At 36.8% G+C, this 12,694-nt stretch overlaps 1 protein-coding gene across 2 annotated transcripts; it reads left to right on the top strand.

The window, feature by feature from the left end:
- Window positions 1-4,278: 4,278 nt before the first annotated feature.
- Window positions 4,279-8,715, top strand: LOC116143057 (triacylglycerol lipase 1). 2 transcript variants are annotated; one of them, XM_031428478.1, is made up of 10 exons: window positions 4,279-4,581; window positions 5,254-5,364; window positions 5,745-5,885; window positions 6,152-6,262; window positions 6,351-6,494; window positions 6,570-6,610; window positions 6,712-6,788; window positions 7,458-7,553; window positions 8,009-8,303; window positions 8,590-8,715. In XM_031428478.1, the coding sequence occupies exons 1-10, from the start codon at window positions 4,405-4,407 to the stop codon at window positions 8,636-8,638; spliced, it is 1,242 nt and encodes a 413-aa protein (XP_031284338.1). In that variant the 5' UTR covers window positions 4,279-4,404; the 3' UTR covers window positions 8,639-8,715. The 2 variants fall into 2 exon arrangements, with proteins under 2 accessions (XP_031284338.1, XP_031284337.1); XM_031428477.1 differs by lacking the exon at window positions 8,590-8,715 and having other exon boundaries at window positions 8,009-8,573.
- The last annotated feature ends 3,979 nt before the right edge of the window (window positions 8,716-12,694 follow it).

Here is a 12,694-nt window from a genome sequence, read left to right as displayed (position 1 = left end):
CAAAATTACCTCTTACGGCAACAAGTTTTAGCTTCCTTAGCACTTCCTCTTTGTTATCAAATAAATACCTTATGCGCAACCCTGATCCATCCATAAAAACATGAGCTGATTCATTACTACCTCCAATTGCCCCCTCTGAACCTGCATAAACGACCATAGTGTTCTCTTCCTCACAATCTACACCTTCTACATAATCTGTATTTAAAGGAATCTCTACATCCATGGGAACATCTATGGGGTCCTCCTCCTCAACATTTTCATTCTGCCCCCCATCACCAACCTCTTCTACAGTGTCCTCCTCACCACCCAATTCACCATCTACTCTTAATTTTTCAACTAACAAATCAATGGCCTCGTAGTTTAAATTAAAACCAGGCAAATCTCCACCTACTTCCTCGTTATCCTCTTCCTTTGAACCAACTTCCAACGGTTTTTCTACAAGAGAAACCCTTAAAATCGGCCTCAACATTATCGGCCACATCAATCATATATAACTTCACACTTTCATTCGACTTTAATATAGTAGGAGGTACCTTATAATGTTCAAGAACTCTGCTTAAAACATACTTCACAACTATATCACTACGCGAGCAACTCAAATTGCCTCTTCTAATTATTTCATCAATCAACTCATCAAAACTAACCTCTGTGCTCACAACAATTGGTATAACTTCTTTGCTCTTCCCAATCCACTTCCAGCTACTTTCTTCCTCCACCCACTTACCAAAATATTCAACACCTAAAACAATTTGTCCCATGTGTAATTATAGCCAACTACCTGTAATGCAAGAAAAAAAATATTCTTAAATGTTGTACTAAGGGTTCAAATATTATAAAAAGAATCTGCACAGTTGCTTATATGGTCTGCTGTATTGCCTAAGCGATCCAATATAAATAACCATAATCGCCATTTACTGATCGCTTAAGCGATCTTATGCCATTTACTGATCGCTTAAGCGATCTACTCCTATACACCAAACTTTTACCAAATCGCTTAAGCAATCTATATGCTGTATACCTTATTGCTTAAGCGATCTATTTGTTGCATTACCAGACCTACCAGATCGCTTAAGCGGTACACCAGATCGCTTAAGTGATCCATCATACCCAAAACACATATCCAGAACAAATTTTCAACAAATTTCACTCCTTTCAACTTGCATTACATCAAACATAACCCAACAACCTAAACAACTAAATCAAAATCATAACCCAAACCCCATCCATTATTAAATCTTTGTAAATCTAAATATAAAATGTAAAAAGGAGATACACATACTTAGACAAAATGTCAGAATGAGGAGGAGGAGGAGGAGGAGGAGGGGCATCTTTGGCGGAGAAGATGTTAATGGTGGAGGAAGAAGAAAGTGTTAATGGCGGAGGAATAAGAAGATATAGAGGAATGAGGAAGAAGAAGATGTAGAGGAAGGAGGAAGAAGAAGATTTAGACGAAGTTAAGAAGAAACAACAACCAAGGTAGAGATGTGTTAATGGTAGGAGGAAGAAGAAGGTGTTTGGGTTTGTTTGCAAGAATTTCGGGTTTTGGGGAATATAGTATATTTTTTAAAAGATTAAATAATACTTCATTAATCCTAATTAAGCATTAATCAAGTTTAATTACCCTTAATCAATAATATGGCTATTTAGTTAACACTTTAAAACTTGATAGTCTTTTAATTAAATTCAAACTTCAGATGACCTTTTAATAAACTGCCCCGTTAAATTTGGGCTTTTTTTATTTTTTTTTGAATTAATTATTAATTAATATATATATTTATTATATGATATATATATATATTTTTTTTTAAATGAGTGATTTAAATCCATAACTCAAGATATATATTTAAAAAAAAAAACAGTATATTTACAAACTCACGAAGACAAATTGATCATTTTATAAACCCATAACAACTTGATTGTATACTAGTAATTTAATGTAGGTGATGAGGGTATTTATGTAATTGATTGAATTGACTTGTCATAGATTAACAAAAACTATAATATCAAACTTTTGAGGGCATTTCAGTCTTTTTTAGCATTGTTGACAGAAATCAAATCTCTAACCAAATCTAAAGGAAAGTGGCTGTTTGTCATTTCTAAACATTTTGGTACCAACTTGTCTTTACAGAAAACTATGGGTGGGTTCAAGTCGTTCGCCCGTGAAAGATTTTTGTGAGACCGGCAGACAGATTGAGCATGGATAAACTCTCTTAAGGGGGCGTTTGGTTTAGAGAATGTTGGATTAATAGGAATGTTGGATTATTGGAAAGTTATATTACCTTGAAGATTACTGAGAATCTTTAGGAAAATGTGTTTAGTTAATTGGTGGGTATGTTATATTAATATGTTTGATTGGGAGGAATAAATTGGTGGGTATGTTATTTAAATTACTGAATTGTCCTCTAATTAAATATTATTATTATATTATTTTTTAATATTGATTATTATTTGGATTATATAACTCCCCTGCATTTAAAAACTTAGCAAAAACATCTCCATAATAAAAGTTTAAAAAATCAACAAAGTACCCCTACCAACCCAGCTGCCGGCAACCTAACGGCGCACGGAAGGCAGGAAATGGCCTTGTGCTCTGTATGGCCATTTCCGGCCAGAGATCTGGCCGGAAATGGCCAGACATGACAGATCTGGCCGTCGACGGATTTGGCCGTCGACGGCCATAACAGCTCACGATAGCCATTTTTCGGCCTTCTCTGTGTCGTTTTGGTTGCGACGGTGGCTAGCGGCAACGATGGTTGCCGACGGCAGGTAGGTGGGGGTGATGACTTGGGTGGGCTGCAATTTGTTTTGAATTCAAGGGTAATTTTATCCAAAAAATTAATTAATTGGGGTGAAATAGTAAAAACAACATTTATGTAAATAAATTAAAAATAAATTCATTATTGTCCTAAAATTTTATTCATAAGGGATATAATTGTTAAAAAAAAAAATTACCCCGGTAATCTTACAATACCTAAAAAATAGAGGTAATTAGATTACCTCAAATATTACCAACAGTAACTACTATGAGCGCATTTGGTTGGGGTTATATGAGATTATTGGGGATTAAGTCATCTTATATTACTTGATTACTATGTTTGGTTGTCAGGTAATATAAGATATCGGTAATCTTCGAATACCAATAATGGTTACTATTGGTAATATTGGAAGTAATCTGATTACCTCCATTTTCTTAGGTATTCTAATATTACTAGGGTTATCTTTTTTTGTTACAATTTTATCCCTTATTAATAAAAATTTTGGACAATGATGCCCCTATTTTAAAAGAAATTTACATTAATATCCTATTTCAATTTTACCCTTGTTTAATTAAAATTTTGGACAATAATGCCCTTATATTTAAAACAATTTACAGACCACCACTACCACCCAGCCACCACCGCTGATAGCGGTCCAACCACCATGGACCACCATCGAAAAGTTGCCAGAGTCCCTAAAAAAGAACGAGATTCGATAGAAGGCTCCGAGAGGCTTAGATATGGTCGTTTCCAAGCATATTGATGGCCGAAAACTGCCATATCAAGCCAGATCTGGCCGAAAATGGCTAGATCTATTTTGGCCATTAACAACCAGATTTGGGCGAGATCTGGCCCTTAACGGCCACAGACATGGTCGTTAATGGCCAGATCTATTCTGGCCGGAATAAATCTAGCCCTTAACGGCCAAGTCCATGGCTGTTAACGGCTAGATCTCGCCCAGATTTGGCCTATAATGGCTAGGGATCTGGCCGGAAATGGCCAGAATAGATCTAGCCATTTCCGGCCACATCTGGCCTGATATGGCTGTTTTCGGCCATCAATATGGCCAGAAACGGCCATAGCGAAGCCTCTTGGTCACGATGAGCTACTCACGGGGACTTTTGGAGACTTCCTGCAGTGGTTTGTGGTGACGGCAGGCGACGGCAGGAGGTGGGGGTAGTTTCGTAATAAATTAAAGTTTTATATAAGCAGGAGTGTTTTAGCTAAATCTGAAATATTGGGGGTTAAAAAAATATTCAAAAATTAATAATAAAAATAATATTATATTAATATTTAAAAAAGGGACAATTTAGTAATTTAAATAACATACCCACCAATTTATTCCCTATAACCAAACATATTAATATAACATACCCACCAACCAATCAAACATATTTTTTAAAGATTCTTAATAATTCAACATTCCCAATAATTTAACATTTCTCGAACCAAATACCCCCGTTAGTATTTGAAGTTTACCAAAATCTTATATTAAATAATATAAGATTTAGAATCTCCCATTACCACCAACGGAACGCCCCGTGGAAGTTAAAACTTGAAGAATAGAAGAAATGTCATAAAATATCGTTCCCCCTTCACGGGCAATTACCTGACCTTTCTCGTTCTCTCTGTACTTTCAGAGACACAGATGCAGAGGTTGCTGTCATTACTGGTGATTTCCACCGCCCTCGCTCTATCCATCCTAGAAATCTCCGCTGCCCAACCTTCTGATTCAATTTCGCGGCTCCGATCACCGGAAAATGGCGCTCTCTCCCTCTGTGCTCAGCTCATTCAGCCCAATGGTTACCCCTGCACCGAACACACCGTAACGTCTCTCTCTAATTACTTAATTATTGTATAAATCTTATAATTGCTTGCAATTTAGTTAATTTCTCAGAAGGCGGAGCAAAATATTATTTGGTTGTTGAGCTAACGGTCAAATACGGTCAAATCTTATTTATTTTTTTTTTAATAAAACTGCTAATCGTAAAATCGAAATTTAATGAATTAAATTTAATTTACCGATTTTCTAGGCGAAAAACAAAGCCTTAATTTATCTCGGTTTTGTGTCAAAATTTGTGAGAGAGTGGAGAAATTTTTGGTGAATCTGACGAAGTTAATGAGTTAATAATGCAAATGCTGCATATCAATTTACTTTCTTTCTTTTTCCGTTTTGAACTTTCTGAAGCAGCCAAATGAAGTCTTATGTTGCTTTGGGAATGCTTTTGAAGAAGTACTAAAAGAGTTTTAAAAAGAATTCGTTTAGTGCTTCTATAGAAAGCAATTAATTGCTTTAACAATTAAAAAGGAGCTTCTATGAAATTACATATCTGAATGCTTCTCCATTTTTATCTGAATACAGTAAAATAGAAACAAAAGTAACTTTTGAAAGCTCTTGGACATTAAATTGTTAGCGAGAAATTGACTTTATAATCATCTGTAACTTGAGTTTTCTATTGGTCATTAAAATATGTTTTTTTTTCTCTTGTTTTGATAGATTCAAACAAAGGATGGCTACTTATTGGGTCTCCAACGTGTGTCATCGAGGAATGCTAATCTAAGAGTTGGGCGAGGTCCTCCTGTTTTGCTGTTGCATGGTCTCTTTATGGTGAGCATCTCACTGTTCTCACTGTACTGCCACTACCTATATAGAGAATAGCGCCGCATTCTTGATTTCATGTTCTCATTTTTATTATATAACTTAAATGCTCAGATGGTAGGATCTTTCTCTGTGTGCCCGCTTGTCAATTTTAGCGCAAAGATATATGGTCTAAACAATAAATGCTGGAATTCCATGTAGTATATCTCTTATAGTCATGTTATAGATGTCTTTAGCAATTTCTGGATAAATTATGATACTGAGAATATGCTGTACCTTATATTTACATAAATAAATATGTTCAGCAGTTGGTTTGTTAGTTGGATAAGTTTTCAAGTATGAGATTTTCTCAATGCCATTAGGCAAAACCTGCTAATTTTTCTGAACAGGGAGGTGATGCGTGGTTTTTGGACTCTCTAGAGGAGTCATTGGGCTTCGTCCTTGCAGATCATGGTTTTGATGTATGGGTTGGAAATGTGCGTGGAACGCGTTGGAGTCATGGGCATATATCATTATCTGAGAACAACAAGGTGCTTGTAGTTTATGCTTAAAATTTCCTCATTTTCTGAAGTTTGATCATCTAGTTGTTTAGTGGTTGCCTGTATCCATAATTGAGGCCCACTTAAATTGCATATGCAGACTGGTTGGTCCTAGTTTGTCTTGTATAGTGAAGGTTGAGCTGTGGCAATGTTGAGGAGGATACAAATGGAGAATGGAGGGGGATTCAAGTTGGAATACACTCCACACATTTTTTGCTTATTTGTATGAGCATAGTAAGCACAGATTTTTCTTGCAGGATTTTTGGGATTGGAGTTGGCAGGAATTGGCTCTGTACGATGCTGCAGAAATGATACACACTGTAAATATGATCACAAGCTCAAAAATCTTCATTGTTGGACATTCACAGGTTCCAACCACTATTCTTTTCACATTAAAGTTTGCCTTCTTTAGCTCCTTGCCTCAGTATGTGCTTCTTTTATTTGCATGCTTCACAGGGAACAATCATAACTTTGGCTGCTCTCACCCAGCTGGATATAGTCAAAATGGTTGAGGCTGCTGCTCTTCTGTCGCCAATAACGTACTTAGAACATATTAGTGCTCCTCTTGTACTAAGAATGGTTGCCGTGCATCTTGATCAGGTAGTCCTTTGCTACCCTTTATCTTTGTGGAAATGATTTCTAGTGATAGAATTGATTGTAAATTCTTTCCTGCAGATGATTTTTGCTATGGGCTTACATCAAGTGAACTTTAGAAGGTTTTATTATGCTTCAAATCATTTTAAATTTCATGTTTCTAAGTGTTGGTGAACTTTTCGTTGTTTTTTTATATTAATTTTATTCTGTATTTTATCTTCAGTAATGTGTTAATCAGTCTTGTCGACTCTCTATGCGATGGCCATTTAGATTGCAATGACTTACTAACTACCATAACAGGTTCGCTAACTCTCTGTATCACTCACACACCCTCACTCATTATCTGTCTCTGATTTGTTACCGTTGGAATACTCTTCTAGTAAATAGTTTCTATTGCCTTTTCTCAAGCAACAATTTAAGGTGTTTCTTAAACACTTGACCGTTTATGATTTTTATCTATTTTAGGCTCTCAGGTTCCATGATCTGTTGGAGGATATGGCCCTATATAGACTTCAACAGCAATCCATGATTTTAGGATATGATAAGTGAATTCCAAGTTTGTTTGATCATTTTTCCCCTTAAACAAAGAAGAATCAGATCCCAAGCAGTTACAATTGAGGATTTTCCAAAGTTGAGATTCATTCTTTCTCACCTTAAGTGTCTGAGTTTGGAAGTGGTCATTGCAATTTGCAGCGAAGTGTTAGGGAGGGAAAAAAAAAGACATACAAAGTATTGAGTGAAAATTATAAGAAATTTTTCTTTGTGAAATTTAAAATAACTTGCTGAGTCATATGATTAGTGGGTATCACCTGTTCAGAAAGTTCGAAATTAGTGGGCTTACATTGTAGTTTAATTAGTGCTCATTTAAGGGCTTTATAAATGGTGATATATTCTTCTTCAACAAAATAACTGCAGTGCTCTTTGTTATGCTATTTGTAATGGACCATGCTGACGCACAATTTATTGCAGGAAAGAATTGTTGCTTCAATAACTCACGAGTGGACTTCTATCTGGAATATGAACCTCATCCTTCTTCTGCAAAAAACATGCGCCATCTGTTCCAGAGTATACTCCATACATTTCCTTCTGGGAACTCTTCTTTTCTCTTTTTATTTATTTTTATTTCACCTGCAAATCTGATTATTTTTCATGCAACAAGCTTTATAGTTGGAAGCTGCTTTCTTATTTTTGCTACAGTTATTAAACAATATTACCTGCACCTTATAGACATCCTTGTTGTTCCTCTATTTATTCTGTTTAAGGTTCAGTGAACACTTTGTAATGCATGATTCACATTCAGTTTTACAGTAGTTCAGCAAACCAACTCCTTTATCTTTTTTACTCTTATTTATTTTTTTATATTATATTTTGGGGTTTAACGTAAACAAATTCAATGGTGGCATATATCATGGTGTTCAGAAAGTGGATCCCTTTATTTCTTTTTCAAGACAATAATTAAAAATTATGTTAATTTTATTAGGACACTCAAAATCTGTTTGTGCTTTTCTTACATTTGGCAGTGATCCGTAAGGGTACTTTTTCGCTGTACAATTATGGAATCTTCAAAAACTTGAAGCTATATGGTCAGACAAAACCCCCAGCATTTGATCTTAGCCGCATTCCCAAGTCATTGCCATTATGGATGTGTTATGGTGGAAATGATGCTTTAGCAGACGTGACAGATGTACAGCATACTCTAAAGGAATTGCAGTCGACACCAGAATTGCTTTATCTCGAAAACTATGGTCACATGGACTTTATTTTGAGCATAAAAGCGAAGGAAGATTTTCACAACCATATGATTGCGTTTTTCAGGTCTTTGGGAAAGTCCAGTAGATCTCAAGTGACTGCCTTACATGATATCTGATTATAATTTTTAATGTATTCAACTGGTTATCTGTATGTATATATTGTAAAGTCACGTTTGTTCTCTTTTTAACCAATGAAGAAAAAGTTGTTTAAAAGGGCAAAAAAGTTTTAATGTTATTCCATTAATTACCTTTATTGAAGATAAAGCAAGATTATCTTCAATCTAGTCAGTTGTGCATGGCACAGAGTCTTTTCACCTTAGTTATGGCCTTTTTCTTAACCATTTTTCTAGGATGCAAGATCAAGCAAGTCATTTTGACAAGAGTGAGAAGCTTGTTTGAAGATGAACTTCCTCTGGGATTGTGGAGAAGCCACATGACGCTAAACACTGGGGGCGTGCTGAATGTGCTTCTCTTTCGGGTTTGTATTTTATTTCATCTTTTATTTTTTTTGTGATGAGGTTCCTGCTTCAAAGGATTCAAACACAGTGGGTCAATTAGCGTGTGATGAGGTCAGTTGGTACTTGGTTCTTTTGAATCCCATTGTATAACTTTGCCTCTGTCCCCATCCATTTCATGAAAGCTATTCTGTAAAATGTGCATCTTGAATCTTCATGACATTGTCTTAGCACACATGGAAACGGTAAGAGTCCAAAGCTCGATCTTTGGTCCTCCCACTTTGTACTTGCTTTAAGATATAACATTGCTAGCACAAATAAATGCAGTGCACCCCAGGAGGTTCATGCTGAGCCACTCAGTTTCATTGGCCAGCTTTCTTGCCGTTGTCAGAGATAGCTATGTTTTTTTATAGCTTTTGAATATAGAGTTCATGGTCTTTGCCGGGCTGAGATTAGTGTTTGATAAGCTGGTTTCTTTAGCCGTAGAGAAATTTCAGTTAGCTATTGAACTATTCTCGGACAATCCGTTTTTAAATATTTGAAACTGGTAGTTTTTACCTCCATTTCTAGTAGAATACTTGGGGTATGAGTTATAGAGAAGTGTGCATGAGCCTTCTAATGTCTCAAAATATAATTTTCTTTTTCTTTTTCAAAAAGAAGTGGCTTATGTCAGAAAACAAGAGAGAAGACAGATTAGCAGTTCAATATTATGATACTGCCAAAGTGTGTCAGAGAGGAAGAGAGAAGAGAGAAGAGAAAATGTATTTTCTGTATATATGTATAAGCCTGTACAATGGCCAATTTATACAAATTTTGTAAATGTAGAAAAGGAAATTAATAAATACAAATAAATGTAATTCATTCAATCAATCATATAAATTTATATGATTGATTGAATGCTAAAATCACTCCTTGATCTCTTCCAGCAGAGATCAAGAAAAAGCTGTGCATTCCATATTTTCACACTCCCCCTCAAGCTTGGGGTTTGTAGATATCAAAAACCCTAAGTTTGCTAAGTAGATATGAATGCTGTCTGTTGCATAATGGCTTTGTGAAAATGTCTGCTGGTTGTTCTGAAGTACAAATGTGCAAAGTCTTAATTATCCCTTCTTGTATTTTGCTTCTGACAAAGTGACAATCAATTTCTATATGTTTCGTTCTCTCATGGAATATTGGATTTGCTGCTATGTCGTTTGCAACTTTGTTGTCACAATATAAAAGGACAGGTTTTCTTACTTGTACCTTTAGATCCTCTAATAATCCCAGAATCTAAATGATTTCACATGTTGTTTTTGTCATGGCTCTATACTCAGCTTCTGCTGAAGATAGAGATACTGTTGATTGTTTCTTAGTCTTCCAAGAAATAAGAGCTCCCCCTAGCTTGATACAGAAGCCTTTAAGTGATTTTTTCATCATCGGACATGTGGCCCAGTCTGAGTCACAATGGGTTGTGATATCTAGATTCTTGTCTCGAGGAAGGAGGAGTCCCAAACCAAGACACCCTTTTAAGTATTTTAGAACCTTTATCGCTGCATCCATGTGAGATTGTTTAGGCTTATGCATGAATTGGCTAAGGACGTGAACTGCATAGCTGATGTTTGGACGAGTCATGGTGAGATAGATTAATCGCCCAACAAGTCTCTGATACTTTGTAGGGTCTTCTAGAGGTGGATCCTCTTTGGAGGATGATATCCCACTGTCATATTCCTGAGTAGTCAGTTTTGTATTCTGTTCTATTGGAATAATACTTGGCTTGCATCCTGATAGCCTTGAATCAGAGATGAGTTTCAAGACATATTTCCGTTAGCTAAGAGATATTCCCGTCGAGGATCTTCCAATTTCAATGCTTAGGAAATACTTTGGTTCTCCTAGATCCTTTATTCGGAACTGTTTGTTGAGATGCTCTTTTAAGGATTTGATGCTTGCTTCATCATTTCTTGTAATAAGAATGTCATCGACATAGATTATGAGAGCAATGAAAGTTTTACCTTTGTGTCTAGTGAAAAGTGCATAGTCGTGTCCGGACTGAATAAATCCTATGCAAGTGAGAGCTTTACTGAATTTTTCATTCCATTGCCTGGATGCTTGTTTTAGCCCATAGAGGGATTTTCGCAGATGACACACTGTGTTCTCCCCTTGTCGGCGAAATCCCGTAGGAAGATCCATATAAATTTTCTCATGAAGATCACCATGAAGGAAGGCGTTACGAACATCCATTTGGTGGAGAGGCCAATCACGAACAGAAGCCACTATAAGGAAAGCACGAACAGTAACATGCTTGGCAACTGGGGAGAAAGTGTCCTGATAATCAAATCCTTCATGCTGAGTATATCCCTTGGCTACCAGTCGAGCTTTATAGTGTTCAATGGAGCCATCCGCACGATGCTTGATTTTGTATACTCATTTACAGCCAATAGGTTTTCTATTAAAGGGGCGAGGCATTAGATCCTAGGTATGATTTTGTGTGAGAGTAGTAAGTTCAACAGCCATGGCTTGACGCTAGTGAGAGTGTTGAATAGCATCTGAGTAACTAGTGGGTTCTCGTTCGGCAGAGATGTGACTGATACAAGCTCTATGCAGAGGAGAAAGGTTATCATAACTCACATAATTGGAGGTAGGATAGATTGTATCTGAAGGATCTGAAATGGTAGGACATTCGAAATCTACTGCCCAGATGGGTGGTCGAGTCTGTTGAGTACTGCGACGTATAGGAGCAATTGGAGCTGGAGCAGGGGATCTTGATGGAGAAACAAGAGAAGGATGCTGAAGTTAGGGATCTGCTAGAGAATTATCAAGTGTTGATGGAGAACTATCAGGTGTTGATGTGTCAGAGTCTGCGGTAGGAACTGTGGGTTGAGTGACCGGTGGAGTCGGTATTATTGTGAATAGAGGATCTAGAAGAGTATCTGTGGCAGGGAACAACCTGTGTGGTGATGGGGAAACAGCATCTTGTGTGGTAAAAGGAAAGATGTATTCATGAAAGACAACATCTCGAGAGATCAAAAACCTTTTGTCATGTGGATCATATAATTTGTAACCTTTCTGAAGCATAGGATATCCCATAAAAATACAGCGGGTGGTCCGGGAACCAAGTTTGTCATGTGATCCAAGAGTAGCCGCATAACAAAGACAACCAAAAACTCGAAGGTGGTCCAGAGTTTGTTGTTTCTTGAATAATACCTCATAAGGAGTTTTTCCATGAAGGACTCTGGTTGGCATGCGGTTGATCAGGTATGTAGCTGTGATCACACATTCACCCCAAAAAGAGACAGACATATGGGCTTGGTGTTTGAGGGCATGGGCTACTTCGAGGAGGTGACAGTGTTTTCGTTCGACAACCCCATTTTGTTGTGGAGTGTATGTGCAAGAGCTTTCATGCAGGATGCCATGTGAGGAAAAGAAGGATGAACAATTATGATTAAAGAAGTCTCTAGCATTGTCTGTTCTAACCCTTTGGACGGAAGTACGAAATTGGGTGATGACCATGACTAGGAAATTTTTGATGTGAGTAAGTGTCTGGGTTTTGGATTGCATGAGGAATGTCCATGTACCCCGTGAAAAATCATCAACCATGGTAAGGAAAAATCTGGATCCATCGTGATTTGGGGTGTGGTATAGGCCCCAAATATCAAGATGGATTAGGGCAAAAGGTTGGGTTGTAGTGGAGGTACTGTTTGGAAAAGTAATGCGGGCTTGTTTTGCTAAGGGACATATTGGACAATGAGGTTGAGGAATAGTTGCACTATGACCTAATCTCTGATGAAGAATGAAAGAGTTTTTATTAATCATTGTATTACAATTGGTAATTTTATTTGTTGTAATACAAGGAGAAAGAAAATTAGAAGACTCAGCGGGTGCCCAATAGTATAGACCTCTATCAATTTTACCCAAGCCCATCAGTTTCCCAGTCGAAGGGTCTTGAAATTTACATGTGTTAGGACAAAACTCAACAGTGCAACTATTATCTGAACAAAGTTTGGATACGAAGATGAGGTTAAAA

Source organism: Pistacia vera, unplaced genomic scaffold (genome assembly GCF_008641045.1).
Source record: "Pistacia vera cultivar Batoury unplaced genomic scaffold, PisVer_v2 Contig425, whole genome shotgun sequence".
In the NCBI taxonomy this organism is placed as follows: Eukaryota; Viridiplantae; Streptophyta; class Magnoliopsida; order Sapindales; family Anacardiaceae; genus Pistacia; species Pistacia vera.
Note: the sequence above shows the minus strand (reverse complement) of the source record. Positions and strands in the feature narration are given on the sequence as shown.